We start from the raw sequence: 16,242 nt of genomic DNA on the forward strand, positions 1-16,242 counted from the left end.
GCCCCATCACTCCTTGGCAAATAAAAGGGGAAGTCGTGGAAGTAGTGACAGACTTCACGTTCCTGGGATCCCAGATCACCGCAGACTGTGACAGCAGTCATGAAATTAAAAGACGCCTGCTCCTTGGGAGGAAAGCGATGGCGAACCTAAACAGCATGATAAAAAGTAGAGACATCACCCTGCCAACAAAAGTCCGCATGGTCAAAGCAATGGTATTCCCAGTAGTCATGTATGGCTGCGAGAGTTGGACTATAAGGAAGGCCGAGCGCAGAAGAATAGATTCTTTTGAACTATGGTGCTGGAGAAGACTCTTGAGAGTCCCTTGGACTGCAAGAAGAACAAATCAGTCAATCCTCAAAGAAATCAACCCTGACTGTTCCCTGGAAGGCCAGATAATGAAACTGAAGCTCAAATACTTTGGCCACCAAATGAGAAGGGAGCACTCCCTGGAGAAGACCCTGATGCTGGGAAAGATTGAAGGTCAAAGAAGACGGGGACGGCAAAGGATGAGATGGTTAGACAGTGTCATCGATGCAACGAACATGAAGTTGAGCAAACTTCAGAGGATGGCGGAAGACCGGAGGGCCTGGAGGGAGCTGGTCCATGGGGTCGCAAAGAGTCGGACTCGACTGTGCGACTGAACAACAACAACAACGTAAGTACAGGCTTTGGTCATAGAAGTCCGTGGATCTAAAGTAGTTCAGCTTTGGGGCTGACTCCTGCCCAACAATTTTTGCTTGGTCTGGGATGAAGAAAGCCCTGGCAGCATCTCGGCGAAGCTCGAAGACCTTCCGTTTAAATATTATTTTAAAAAAAGTATACGCTGACCTTGTCGGATATAGGCAGCGCCATCACATCATAGAGCTTATCGCGAGGTTTCTCTTTTCGCCGAGGGCTGGTCTACGATCTCCTTGTCCTACACTTCTTTCGCACTTCCGGTTCACACTGAACGGCTTTCACGCTTTTACTTCCGAAGCGAAGCTTTCACCATAAAGATGCCAGGGGTAGAGCGATGCCCAAATCCTAGGCGAATCAAAGTGGGCAGCCGTGTTGGCCTGACTTTGTTTAAATCCTAGGCGGTGGTTTCCCCCCCCTATCACCGGAAGTTGCGCGTTCTGACAATTTCCTTAGGGTCTCGCGCACGCCTAGCTGAGATGCCAGCGGTTTGCCCGGCACAGCTTTTTTTTGCCCTCGTGTGACCAATCAGGGCACCCCCCCGGGTGCTGAGCGACGTGGGACGGGCTTGCTGCGTGTGCTGCGAAGCCATGGGGACAGTGCACGCGCGGGTAAGGAGCGGGTCACTCGAGTCCTTTGATGCCAGGGTGGGCAGGGCGCGTCCCGCTCTGCTGCCCCCCCCCCCCCCCCGTGAGGGAAAGCCCGGCCTGTGAGCCGTGGCACCTGTGCGGAGTTTCCAGGAGGAGGCCAGCGGCGGAGGGGTTTGGCCGAGAGATGTCCGAGGCCCTTGTCGCTGACCTCGTCTAACTCCGCCCCCCTCCGCCTCGAGAGTATGTGGGAGTTCGTCTGTCAGCCCGTGCATGTCAGTGGGCAGAGCGAGTGCGTGCAGACGCCAGCAGCCGTAGGGATGGCTCCCCCGGCCGCCACTATAGACAAGGCCTGAGGCTGCTGGACGGTGCAGCTGGCTTTCGCGCGAGACGAAAGGCTGAGCAGGGCGGGGGAGAACTACAAGAGCCGCGCGCCGAATCGAAGCCGCGCGCCGAATCGTTGCCCAAAAGAATAGACGAAAGTGGAGCTACAAAAGTGGAAAGCTGTCCAATCTAGCTTAGTCTTGTCGAAAAAATAGATTTTTTAAAAGTCGCAGTAGAATTTATGACGTTTTTAAAAGGTGATAAAAGCCCTCGCCCCATCCCGAAGAGGAAGGTTTCCCTGTCACATCCTGATCAGGAAAAAAAGTTCTGAAATTTCTTTGTTGTTGCAGGAGTGAATATGATTAAAATAGAATAGATTCACGTGGGTAGATTCATGTTGGTCTGAAGAAATGTGCATGCACACAGAAGCTTCAACCCGGAATAAAAGTTTGTTGGTCTTAAAGGTGCCACTGGAAACAAACTTTATAAAAATAAAAGTTTGAGAAAATTTTGTTATATTACTAATCTGCTAATGTTTAGTAAGACCTGTTGAAAAGCTCAGATGTAAACAGTAATGGTTAACTAGATGATAGTCTTGAAAGTCTTAATGAATAAAAAGCAATAGGATTCTTTTGTCAGCATCAGATCAGAAGCAGAACCCTACTGGATAGGGTTGCCAACCTCCAGGTGGGACTGGAGATCTCTCGCTATTACAACTAATCTGCAGAGGACAGAGATTGGTTCACCCAGAGAAAATGGCTGCTTTGGAGGGTGGACTCTTATCACATCGTATCCTGCTGATGTCCCTCCCCTCCCCATACCCTGCCCTCCCATGCCAACCCCGGAATCTCCAGGTGTTAACTAGCCCAGAGCTGGCAACCCTGTTGCTGGATCAGACCAGTGTTTCCTGTAGTCTAGTATTCTGTATCACAGAGTGGCCAACCACTTGTCCTGGAGAGCCATCACACACCATCCTGATGCTGCCTCCTAGTGCTGATATTGAGAGGTCTACTGCCTCAGGATGTGGAGGCTTCTTTCGTCACTATGGCTAATAACCACTGAAGGATCTATCCTCCATGAATCTGATTAATCCCCCATCTATGCTCACATCATCACTATGTCCACTGGCAATGAATTCCAGGGTTTATTTAAAATATTTATATTTTATTTTTCCACTGTGGCCATGGCAGCTTTCAAGATGTAAATAAATATGCAGTTACAACAAATTTGAAACACATAAAATAATTACAATAAAACTGCAACTCCTTAAGTGAAATATTTTTTTCTCTGTCCAGAATCTAAACTTTATTGGGTGTTTTCTGTACCTGTTTTCTCTACCACATGTCTAATTTTATAGACATGTCAGCCTTAGTCATCTTTTTATAAACTGAGGAGCACCAGACTGTTTAACCTTTCCATTTAGGAAAGGTGTTTCAACTTCTTAATCATCTTAAGAACATAAGAGACGCCAATGTTGGATCAGGCCAAAGGCCCATCCAGTCCAACACTCTGTGTCACACAGTGGCCAGAAATACCAGTGCCATCAGGAGGTCCAGCAGTGGGGCCAGGACATTAGAAGCCCTCCCCCTGTTGACCCCCCCCCCAAGCACCAAGACAGAGCATCACTTGCCCCAGAGCCCCTAGCTATACCTTGTGGCTAATAGCCACTGATGGACCTCTGCTCCATATGCTTATCTAATTCCCTTTTGAAGCCGTCCATGCTTGTAGCACCCACCACTTCCTGTGGCAGTGAATTCCATGTGTTAATCACTCTTTGGGTGAAGAAGTACTTCCTTTTATCCGTTCTAACCCGACCGCTCTGCAGTTTCATGGAGTGCCCTCGAGTTCTTGTATTGTGAGAAAGGGAGAAAAGTACCTCTTTCTTTACCTGCTCTTTCCCATGCATAATCTTATAAACCTCGATCATGTCACCCCTCAGTCGTCTTTTCTCCAAGCTAAAGAGCCCTAAGCGCTTTAACCTTTCCTCATAGGGAAAGTGTTCCAACCCTTTTATCATTCGAGTTGCCCTTTTCTGCACTTTTTCCAAAGCTATAATATCCTTTTTAAGGTGTGGTGCCCAGAACTGCACACAGTATTCCAAATGAGGTCTCACCATTGATTTATATAGGGGCATTATTATATTGGCTGATCTGTTTTCAATACCCTTCCTAATAATCCCCAGCATAGCATTGGCCTTCTTTATTGCAGTCACACACTGTCTCGACATTTTCAGTGAGTTATCCACTACAACTCCAAGATCTCTCTCTTGCTCAGTCTCTGCCAGTTCAGACCCCATCAATGTGTATTTATATTTAGGATTTTTGGCTCCAATGTGCATCACCTTGCACTTGGCCACATTGAACCCCATTTGCCATGTTGACGCCCACTCGCCCATCCTTGACAGATCCCCTTGGAGTGCCTCACAATCCTCACTGGTTTTCACCACCCTGAACAACTTTGTATCATCCGCAAATTTAGCCACTTCACTGCTTACTCCCATCTCCAAATCATTAATGAACAAGTTAAAAAGCAGTGGACCAAGTACTGATCCCTGCGGTACCCCACTGCTTACCACCCTCCACTGAGAAAATTGCCCACCTACACTCACTCTCTGTTTTCTATGAACTAGCCAGTTTTTGATCCATAAAAGGACTTGTCCTTCTATCCCATGATTTTTGAGCTTACTTAGGAGCCTTTGATGAGGAACTTTATCAAAAGCTTTCTGGAAGTCAAGGTAAATAATATCTATTGGATCCCCCTTGTCCACATGTTTGTTCACCCCCTCAAAGAACACTAACAGGTTAGTGAGACAAGATCTTCCCTTACAGAAACCGTGCTGAGTCTGCCTCAATAGGTTTTGTTCATCTATGTGCCTACTAATTCTTTCCTTAATAATGGTTTCCACCAATTTACCCGGTATCGACGTCAGACTGACTGGCCTGTAATTTCCCGGATCTCCTCTGGAACCCTTTTTAAAGATGGGAGTGACATTAGCTACCTTCCAATCCTCAGGAATGGAGGCAGATTTTAAGGAAAGATTACATATCTTTGTCAGGAGATCTACAAGTTCACATTTGAGTTCTTTCAGAACTCTCGGATGTATGCCATCTGGGCCTGGTGATTTTTCAGTTTTTAAGTTGTCTATCAGTTTTAGGACCTCCTCTCTCGTCACCTCAATCTGACTCAGGTCTTTCAACACCCCTCCTGAAATCAGTGGTTCTGGAGAGGGCAAGCACTTCTCATCTTCCACAGTGAAGACGGAGGCAAAAAATGCATTTAGCTTCTCAGCCATTTCCCTATCATCCTTCAATACTGCTTTTACCCCTTGGTCGTCCAAGGGCCCCACTGCCTCCCTGGCTGGTTTCCTGTTTCTAATGTATTTGAAGAAAGTTTTATTGTTGGTTTTTACGTTTTTTGCTATATGCTCCTCATATTCCCTTTTTGCCTGCCTGACCTCAGACTTGCATTTTATTTGCCATAGCCTGTGTTCCGTTTTATCAGCCTCACTGTAACTAGCTTTCCACTGCTTAAAGGAATTCTTTTTACAGCCTCCATTACTCTGTTTGTTAACCATGCAGGCTTTTTCCTATACCTTTTTGTGCCTTTCCTAACCTGCGGAATATATATTTTTTGAGCTTCTAGGATCGTAGTTTTAAATAGATCCCAAGCTTCCCCAATTGTTTTGACCCTTTCTACTTTTCCTTTCAGTTTCCTCCCCACGTGTCCCCTCATATCAGAGAAATTACCCCTTTTAAAGTTAAAAATGGTTGTGTGAGTCTTAGTTTGCTGTGATGCACCGTCAAGGGTTAATACCTAACAGAGTCTGAGAACTTTTGGGTGACAGGCTGTTCAAATGGAATTCTGTTGAGAGTCAGTTAGGAAATGACAGTTGGGAACTGACAGTAGAAGAAGAGACAGTTTAGCACTGATTGAGGACTGGGAAGGAGGCAAGAAGAGTGAGAGGATCACAGAAGATCTCTGTTCAAGCCAAGAAGGAACAGAACTTCTACTTAAGAAAAGTAATCCCTGCCAAGTGAAAAAGGAGATCACTCTTAAAAGAGAAGTGATCCCTGGTCTATGTAGAGAGAAGAATTTTGGGAACTTCATTGTATGTTTCTGCCTTCTAAATATGAAGTGTCAGTGAAACTCAGAAACCTATGCTTGCGAGTTAAAGTAGAAACTGATAAGAAAGCCTCTCTCCTCAGAGTTTCAAAGTTCTTGTTGAAAAACAAAAACACTTACTTGTTGGCAACAAATTTGATGGATTTAGTGTGATTACAAAGTTACCTCAGTTTTTATTATTGGTTCACCTCATACATCCTACCCCTGATTCCACCTGACCTTTTCCCCTCTGAGTTAAGTAAAATATTTTTCTTATTTTTGAACTTTCAAAAGCCTCTCTTGTCCCATTATAGGAGTAGAATATTAGATGGTGATTTTGTGACTTCCCTCAAATCCCTGGGCGGGGTCAGCATTAAAATATATTATAACATGGCAGGGTGAAACAGCTATAGATCACAAATAAGAAGAAAATAGAAAGAAAAGCAAGAAAGAAGAAACATCCTGTGCATGAGGGAGGGAAGAGGGTGAGATCACCATAGCTGCTATCTTTTGTACCTATTCCAGCTCTGCAATATCTTATTTGCTTATTCATTTAAAATACTTTTATGCCTCCTTTCTACCCAACTTAGGGTTTCAAAGGCTGTGAACATGAATGATCAACAACATTGAAATGGGCTGTAAAATGCACATGTACACACACACATATATACATGTACATACACACATATATACATGTACATACACACATATATACACACATATGTGTGTGATAATAGCAGCTAAAACCACGTGAACAGGAAGGAGAATTCAGTGAGAGACTGTACCACTGAAAGATTCTCAATGGAAGATGGGGATATATGGTGACCAGTCCAGGACTGTACATAGTATTCAGAATGAGGCTATATTATAGGTCTATTAAGGGGTCTTACAGTTTGGGCCATTTTCTTTTCAATTTCTTTTGTACAAATCCCTAGAGTGGCATTTGTGTTTTTCACCACTACCACACACTGAGTCATATTTTTCACCTTAAAGGCTTAACAAAATTATATTCTGGCATGAGTTTTCGTGTACTGGAACCAACTTTGTTGGATGTGCTGAGTAATTCCTAACTGTGCAGACCTTGGTTTGGGGAAAAACAGGGTTGTTAAACTGAGGAATTATAGGATAAAAAGTAATTATGTAAAACTTAAGGCTAATCACAAAAACATAGAGCCCATTTGCTAGTTAACATTTGTAAGGGGTAGGAAGCTTCAGGTTTTGTTAAGATAGTTAACCCATACAGTAGCCAAGATAATGTAAAATCTCCTGCTAAAACTGCTGAATTACAATTTAGTAGGTTAACTTCCTTTGAAGTTCATTTGTTAAAGAATGGTAATTTCTGTGTCAGCACAGAACATCCTAAGAAACAGAAATATTTTCCCACTGGTTTCTGAATACTAATAAAGTTAGAAAGAAATTATCATAGGTTTTGGAAGGCATGCCTGTGGTCAATGACAGAGCAAAACTACCATTGATTACTTGTGTATATTGTAACAGAGTTTGAGTCCAGTGGCACCTGTGAGACCAACAAAATTTAATTCTGGGTATAAGCTTTTGTGTGCACGCACACTTCATCAGATATATGCATGCACACGAAAGCTTATACCCAGAATTAAATTTTGTTGGTCTCACAGGTGCCACTGGACTCAAACTTTGTTCTTTTGCTTTAGACCAACATGGCTACCCAAGTGAATATTATATTGTGTTAATGTGACTTCAGATGCTGTATGAGTGATCTTAAAACTATCATTTTAGTTTAAGACAAGCAGAATGGTATTTGTGTAACATTAATAAAGTGCTGTTTGATCAGTAACCAGGGAATTTACTAATATAATTTTGGAATATGTATGTATTTTACAGAGTCTAGAGCCTCTTCCGAAATGAGTGGGAGTGATTTTGGTGCTTTAGGAGAAGAATCTGAACTAATTGAAGTTGAACCAGAAGCCAAACAGGAACTTTTGGAAAATAAAGATGTGGGTAACCTTTCTTTAAATGGTGTGTGTATATCTATGTATATATGAAGTTCAGCTCCTAAATCAGTGTTTAACTATGCCTGGATTTAAAAAGTTACCGTTCTCTTATGTGAAATGTTTTCAGTATTTTTACAGAGGTATAAATATAGAAAAAATTGTAAAATAATTGTTAGAATTTAAATGTAAAACAGATTGTCTAATTTCAATCCTAGGCATTAAAATGTAGTTAAGTCATTTTTTTAAAAAACAACCCTGCTCTCCAGTACTGCATAATAACTTTTTTTGAAGGGGTTATAGTATACTACACCTGTGCTATTTATTAATTTAAGAGGGAGCATGTGGCACTTTGTTGGTATAATGAGTACCTAAACCTGAAAGGAAGTATTTTGAAGGTTAGAGAAGATGTAATTAATATAGCATATTGGTACTTTTGAGTGAAGTCAGGGATTGCCAGATTTTTAGAATTGGAGAAAGGTGTAAGCTTTAGAATCTATGTGCTCGGGGGCCAGCTCAAAGAGAAGCTGATGAGATTTTATACATTGTTAACCTGCTGAGAGGGATTCCTGTGAGATCAGAAACAACGTGCTCATTTTTATTTGTATTTTTTGCCTCGGTACAAAGCAGTGGTTTGCTTCAGAAGATTCTGGGGGCAAAGAGCTGGTTGTTGCCCAGGGATTCCTGTTTATGATCATTATGATGTCACAGTTTTATTTAACATTTGTGTGTGTAGAATAAGGAGATGTATAGACTGTAGGTGTAACGTTTTGTGCACGAGGACTGATGACAAAATCTTATTCAAAATTCTGGTTTTTCATTTTCTGATTTTGATTCATAACAATGTGTTCCATATTGCCTGCTGAAATTATTAAACAGTAGTCCAATAATTCTTAAGTTATAACAAGCATAGGGTTGCCAAATGGGCCCGGTGGGCAGGAATTCCCTGCTTTGGAGGCCCCGGGGGGGACTCCATATGGTTTCCTCCCCGACGATCTGGGCCACGCCCCCAACGTAAGCACGTAGCACGTCACTTCCTGTGATGTGCTGCCGGCGCGCGCGCACACATCCACCGCAAGCTCCCGGGGCCCGGCGAGGCTCCCCCGCTCCGAGGGGTGAGTAGACTTGGCAACCCTAAACAAGCATCAAAGCTGTAGTAGAGTCTTTAGTTATGATTAAGTATTCCAAATTGTCCAAGTTTAATATTTTTAAACATTCAATACAATAAAAAGATATACTTAATAAAAATGGATGTACGTAATAGATATGCATAAGAGATATTCATAATAGGTACAAGGTGAGCATGTCTTCATAAACCATAAAAAGCCTGTGAAATTAAGAACTCTTTGTCTCACATTTTTCTGCAAATTCCTTTCTCTGCATAACCTCTGCACACTACTCCCAGTTCCATAGATCTTTGCCTGGAAAGGGTTAGGTGTTGTTGATGAAAAGGGTTAGGTGTCGCTGAAAAAGGTTAGGTGTCGTTCCATAGATCTTTGCCTGAAAAGGGTTAGGTGTTGATGTATATATCCACTTTATCATCTAAATTACTACCAGTATCTTTTTGCCATCTTATAACTGTTATCATGTTTAAGTAATAAATTTGATAAAATAGTATACAGGTTCAAAAAAAGGTACTCTTAATGTGTAGTTAACATTTTCTCAAATTTTACATAAGTTGTAATACAAAACCTTCCCACAACATATCATGTAGATAACCTTTGACTTGCTGATGCTCAAAAACCAAAATGCTCAAGCTTCTATGAACTTTAATGTGATATTGTCTGGTTGTTTATTATTAAATCTCTACAGGCTTAATATTCTGATGATAGTTTTCATTTGCAGGTTGTGGTTCAGCATGTACACTTTGATGGGCTTGGAAGGACTAAAGATGATATTATTATGTATGAAATTTGTGATGTTTTCAAGGCTAAAAATCTCATCGATGTAAGTTAAATTAATGGAACATATTTTATTAAACATTCAAAACTTTTAGCGTTTTGCCAATTCTAAAATACAGATCTAAGCACAGAGTTACCCAAGTTCTGTGCTGATGTCAAAGGTATGTATTAAACAAATAATAGGTTTAGAGAGTAGAGTCATGTGTTTACATCCAGAATTTCAGTTGTTGCTGGCAACATAATTACTCAGTGTTGTCACTCATTCCGTATACTTGTTTGATTGGGCTGCAAAGCTGATTTAATTAAGGTGTAATTTGTGGGCTGTTCTGTTAGCGTAGCTGTTAGATGCATGTACCGGTAATTGTTACTTTTGCTGAAGTACATGGATTAATTTCATGTTAAAAAAAACAAAGAATGTACTCAGGATTTCTAACATTTCTTTTTCTGTCTTCAAGATCTGCAGAGATTTTATATCTAATTATGGGACCAGATTGGGGAATTGCAGGATTGTAGGTTTTGTAGACAATATTACATAGCACGTGTAACAACGTTAATTCTGAGACAGGGAGATGGAATTTACAGAGAGGGGCTGCAAGTGCTGTTATTCTTTTTTAAATAATTCAAGGAATAGTTATTTATTTTTGTTCGAAACGTTTATGTGCCACATTTTTACCAAGTAGGGTTCCAAGGTGGCAAACATTAAAACATTCAAAATAAAGTATATATATATATACAGTACTTCAATAAAAGCATATAAACAGGCATAACACCAAAAACCCAGGACGAGGCCAATAACCATTACTGGGAGTATTCCAAATGGAACAAAAAAATCTTTGCTCACTGGTGGATGAAGATGGACACTGATGACAATCCCTGGGGAGGAAGTTCCAAAGTTTTGGTGCCATGACTGAGAAGGCCCTTTCTTGGGTTGCCAACCATCTAGGTTCAGATAGCAAGGGCACCCAAAGCAGGGCTTCTGAAGGTGACCAGAGTGAACAGATAGCTTGATATGGGAGAAGGTGGTCCTTAAGGTATGTTTGCCCCCAACTGTATATGGCTTTAAAGGTCAATACCAGCCCCTTGAATTGGGCCTGGAAACAAATTGGGAGCCAGTGGTGATGGAACAAGACGGGAGTAGTATGGTCCCTATGCCCACCTCAGTATTTTGGCCGCAGCATTCCAGGAGCACCCCCAAGCTGTGAACATGCTCCAACCGTATCCAGAACAGAAGAGATCCCAGTTCTTGGGTCAGACCTTCCCCCTCACCAGTAGCAGCTCTATTTTGTCAGGATTAAGATTCAGTTTGTTAGCTATTCCTAAACTTCCTCCAGGTGCTTGTTCACAGTTTCCATAGCTGGAAGTGTGAGATGGAGCTAAATGTCAGCAGCATATTGGTGACAAATCACTCCAAATGTCTGGATGACCTCTCCCAGCGGGTTTACATAACTGTTGAAAAGCATGGGGGACAAGATGGAACCTTGTGGAACTCCAGAGGCCAAGGGCAGAGCTGGAGTCCCCGCAGCACCACTTTCTGAAACCTCCCTTTCAGTTATGACCGGTACCACTGCAGAGCATTGCCTCCTAGTCAATGTCTCCCAATAGGCTGTCCCAAAATGTTACCCTGACTGATGGTATTGAAAGCCATTGCGAATTCAGGAGAATTAACAGGGTCACACTCCCCCTGTCCATCCTCTGGTGTATGACATATAGCAGCGTGATCAAGACCATTTCAGTCCCACAACCAGAACTGAAACCAGATTGGAACAGATCTAAACAATCCATTCATGAATCCCTGAAGTTTGCCAGCCAGGTGTCGTTCAGTCATCTTGCCCAAGGATGGTACATTTGAGACTGGACCGTAGTTATCAAAATAATATGCAATCATCTGATCACACAGGTTAAGATCTTGCAAAAATTGTATGGGTAAAAAACCCCCCATTTGCTTAACAAAACCACAGAGTAGAGAAAATGTAGCTTTTTATTTGGTACTGGATGTCTCCAGGATAATCTTTTGTGTACTCCAGACTAAGCCTACTGATTTCAGTAACCCTGAAGTAACTGCATAGAATTGCTTGTTAACTGAACAATTCAAAGCCTGCCTTTTGCAAATAACTGTTCCTGTACATTCAGTCATACTGTTTTATTAAAACTCGAGTTTGAAGTCCTTATCTGTTTTGAAGGTCATGAGGAAATCGCATGAAGCTCGTGAAAAGCTGCTCCGTCTAGGAATTTTTAGACAGGTGGAAGTTCTAATTGATACATGTCAAGGTAATTATATCTGTCTGAGATGCCAAGGATTAGTTTCTCATGAAGGTGGATGGATTTATTTTAAACAGTTTATAATATATGGAGGCAAAAGTTTGAAAATAATTATTTGATATTCATATCCTCTTGCCTTATGAGTACCAAGCTTCTGGGGAGGGCTGTTTCTCAACGCTCAGATGTTCTTAAAATTAAAGAAGCTGTTTAAGAAATACCTTTTGTCTGTTACCTATTAATAAATTGTAACTGTAGGATTTTTAAAATGTATTGTGAATACTGTACTCTTCACTAATACCTCTCTGTATCTAGGAGATGATGCTCTTCCAAATGGTTTAGATATAACATTTGAAGTTACAGAGCTGAGAAGATTAACTGGAAGCTATAACACAATGGTTGGCAATAACGAAGGGAGCATGGTAAGACTTGTTTAATAAATTCTTGCATCTTTGTTTTTGGTGATGTGATAGAGACCAATTTACTATATAAGAAATGTTTTTGTGGCAACATTATTTAAAATATTTCTTCCTAGTCACATTTACTTGTAAGGAAATTCCGCTTAATTGAATAGTTGGATTCTACAGAGGATTTCCACTGATGAAGGCTCGGGGATTTTCACTGATTCCCCCCCCTCACTGCACATAGTGGACACTTTTGGTCTGCAGTAGGGGGCGGGGGACAAGGAATTTTACAGTCTGTGTAGAGATGTGAAAGCATGGGGGGGACACAGAAAATTTCAGGGGTGAAATTGCCATTTTTTTCTGCTAAAAACCACTTGGGGAATCAATTTAAAAATCCTATGATTTTTAAAATTTTGAATGAATGAAATGCTTTTTAAGACAAGGTGCCATTCAGAGCAAGGTGGTCCGACCGTGGTACCGCTTGATGCTAGATCCTTTAATGTTTGCAGTTAGAAAAGTGTCCTGAGAATCTTTGAAAGAAACACCTTTCCATTTGGTTTATGGCTGAACACCTTGAGGACCATTAGTAGTGCTGGCAGAAGGATGGGGAGGGAGTTGCAAAGTGCCCCTACAGGACCCAGAAGCTTATGTGGAATGCTTATAAGGGATGCTTCGTCAAGTTCAAAATGAGGGGGTACAATATCTTTTACAGATTCAACAAACTCAGAAAAGGTTGTCTGATGAAAAAGCCCAACAGTAGATTCTAGACTAGAGGAAGAAAGGTTTGTCTTGGTAAAGGCCCATGTGTTGGGACAGAAAGGAGGTGATCCTTGGGTAGGGCCCTTTTCTGTAGTTGGTCGAGTGGGGAATAATGTGTAAGAGTGGGTAAAACTAGGGCCCATCCTAAGTGCCTACAAATTAATGTGTTGAAAGAATGGAGAGAGGCTGAGACTTTATTTGCATTGGCAGAAGAACTGTTGGAGGAACAAATTACTCCCCAGTGGAATGTAGGAGTAGCTGCTTTACTGGAGGTTCCCAAGGAAAGGTTAACAATACAACAGCAAATGGAATTGTAGAGGTTATTGGAACACTATTGGAGTTTATTTTCATCATTACCATGCCATACGGATGTTATCGAACATGCTGTTGAGACAGAGATAGGAAAGATTGTCAGAGAACTGCTACGGCCCTTACCTAGAAAGACATGGGCTTCAGTGAATAAAGAGCTAGAGGCCATGTTGCAGGCCAGAATAATCGTGCCTTCGATTAGTCCGTGGAGAAGTCCGGTAGTGATTGTGCCCAAGCCAGATGGCACCATTCGCATGTGTTTGGACTTTTGGGGTGTAAATCGTGTTTAACATTTTGATGTATATCCTGTACTTGGGTTGTTAGAACAGCTGAGAAAAGCTCAATAGCTAACAATTTTTGACATGACCAAAGGTTAGCAGGGGGTCAACAGTGGGAGGGCTTCTAATGTCCTGGCCCCACTGGTGGACCTCCTGATGGCACTGGTATTTCTGGCCACTGTGTGATACAGAGTGTTGGACTGGATGGGCCTTTGGCCTGATCCAACATTGGCGACTCTTATGTTCTTATGTTCTTAAAGGTTCTTGGCAGATATCCCTCCAGGTACAATATCAGGAAAAAATACCTTTTGCGACTCCATGGGGTTGCATCACTTTGTAGCTATGCCATTTGGGCTTCCTGGGGTGGTGGCAACATTTTAAAGACTGGTAGATTGGTTGCTGAGTGCCTGTCAGGGCTGTGCTGCAGAGTATATAGATTACATTGTTTAGTTGAACGTGACCTGAACATCTATGGCAATTTGAAGGAGGTGTTTGAGATGATTGAGCGGGCAGGGTTGCATCTTAACACTCGGAAGTGTATTTTGGCCCAGCCTCAGCTACAGTATCTAGGACATATTGGGGGAGGGGGAGAGTGCAACCAGTAAAAGAGAAAGTGGAGGCTTTGCGACAGCTTCCAATCTCGCATTCATGGAAACAAGTGCAGTAGTTGCTTTGGTTAGCAGGGTATTATTGTCGATTTGTACTTTGTTTTGCTACGACCGTGGCCCCACTATCAGATCTGTTAAAGAAGGGTATAAAGAATCCTCTGCTGTTGAATATGGACTGCCAGAGAGCTTTAGAAACATTGCTCCAAGCGCTTTCATCACCCTCGATGCACCATAACCCAGATTTTGCTAAGCTGTTTTATTTGGCCTAAGAACAAGATGGAGTGGAGCATGCAATCATGTTCTTAAGTAGGTAGCTGTTTCCACATGAACAAGCATATTTGACATTGGAAAAGGAAGTGTTGACCATAAAATGGACCATGACATCCCTACGATATTATTCTCTGGTGGTCCTGGGAGTAGGGTTCTTGGGAAAAGGCTCCTCTTTCAGAACAGGGTCGGTTTCCTCAGATTGATCCAAGAGAGGGAGGGGCCAGTCTCACCAGCCCTGCTGCTTGAGCAGAATGTGTTTGACAGGCGCTGTGTAGAGTACAGTAATCCAGGGATGAGAAGAAGAGAAGGAGAAGGGAGAGACCTTCCCTCTTCATTATTTTCAAGTTGCGGTCGGTGGCAGACCGCAAAGGAAGCCAACAGCACTAGGAGATCCCAGCAGCCGTGGCTGTGTGTGTAGACTCCCTCCAGGCTCTGCCTGTGGCTGGAGGTCCCCTCCCCAACCAATGCACATCAGGGGAAGTGGTTGAGTCTGTAAGGAGACCAGGATGCTGCCGCAGACCCGGAAGTCTCCCCAGTCTTGGAGGGCCCAGCATGCAGGGGAACAGACAAGCCGGGAGCCTCTAGCTCTCAACAGAATCATGGTAAGCCCCAATGGTGCAAAAAACCTAGACTGGAGGTGGTTGGTAGGTTGAGGGGAAAGCCACAAGCGAACCCCCAAACTATTCAGGGAGGAAGAAGAGGAAATTGATTCCTGGGGCTTCCGATCTCCCCAACCCGAGACAGGTTGGAGCGGATTAAAAAGCGCCCCCCCGCTCTCTTTTTCCCCTTGGAACAGACGGGGAGCTAAAAGGCCCAGGGAAGGCCATAGAAGGGCCGGGAAAATGGCGTTGGCCATCTTGGTTCCCTGAACCCTCATGTCAGTCTTACTTTTCCTTTCACTCCCAGGCAAGTGAATAGAAAATGACTGCCAAGTCAGACCTGCCAGTTCCCTGTGCCCAGACCTGGATAGCCCATGCGAGTTGATCTGTTGAGATCTCAGAAGCTAAGTTTCAAGAAACATAAATGGAGAAAAACTCTTGTTAATCTTATCATTTCATGCCTTTAGAAACAAAACCAGTCTTTCTGTAGACTTAACAGCCCTTAAGTCATCTTGATGTGTACGTCTACTTTGATATGTCATTTTAGACATGGGAGCAGTTTTTCATATCCTCATATTACAATCATTAATATTAGGGGATTCAGAAGATTTCTGACAAGATGTCGCACATGGTTGTTCAGCAGTTAACAAGCTCATGATAAGCTGTCTGAGGAAGGTCAGCCATCATAGACTTCCAATTTTGATTGAAAAATGAGATGGGTCTGTGTAAATCACAGGATGAAATATCCTTTCTGGTTTCAGAATCACAACTATATGGGGAAAGCTAATCTTATGAATAAAAAGTTCATAAAACTCTGAAGGAAGGCCAACAAGTCCAGGAGCTTTATTATTTTTTTTACTTAGTTTTACTAAGGCAATTGCCTTAGTCAACTCTCCTTTTGTAAAAGGAACTTGTAACTCATAATGATCCTCCCTAGAGATTGCGTGGATATCTAATTTTTTCAAGATAATCCCTAATATTCTCCTCAACATTATTCTCTTGGCTATATAAATTCTGGCAATAAGACTGGAAACACTCAAAAATGTTATCCCTCAAAATGTTTCCCCTTTTACTAACAAAGATACAACCAAATTTTCCTTCTCTCTTTGTAATAATCTAGCTAGGACCTTAGATGGTTTATCGCCTAGTCCATATTATCTTTGATTAATAAAATTTGCCATTCTTTCTCATTTTCCAACTGGGA

At 42.3% G+C, this 16,242-nt stretch overlaps 1 protein-coding gene across 1 annotated transcript in view; it reads left to right on the top strand.

The window, feature by feature from the left end:
* The first annotated feature begins 597 nt into the window (after window positions 1-597).
* The window catches only part of SAMM50 (SAMM50 sorting and assembly machinery component), a 46,758-nt gene continuing 31,113 nt past the window's right edge, over window positions 598-16,242 (top strand). Inside the window, 6 exon segments of the mRNA XM_015425125.1 lie at window positions 598-1,286; window positions 7,548-7,568; window positions 7,571-7,660; window positions 9,500-9,601; window positions 11,736-11,823; window positions 12,127-12,233. Of these exon segments, the coding sequence (XP_015280611.1) occupies window positions 1,266-1,286; window positions 7,548-7,568; window positions 7,571-7,660; window positions 9,500-9,601; window positions 11,736-11,823; window positions 12,127-12,233 (429 nt within the window). The 5' untranslated portion in view covers window positions 598-1,265.

The sequence above is a fragment of the Gekko japonicus genome, unplaced genomic scaffold (genome assembly GCF_001447785.1).
Source record: "Gekko japonicus isolate JY-2015 unplaced genomic scaffold, Gekko_japonicus_V1.1 scaffold3567, whole genome shotgun sequence".
Lineage (NCBI taxonomy): Eukaryota > Metazoa > Chordata > Lepidosauria > Squamata > Gekkonidae > Gekko > Gekko japonicus.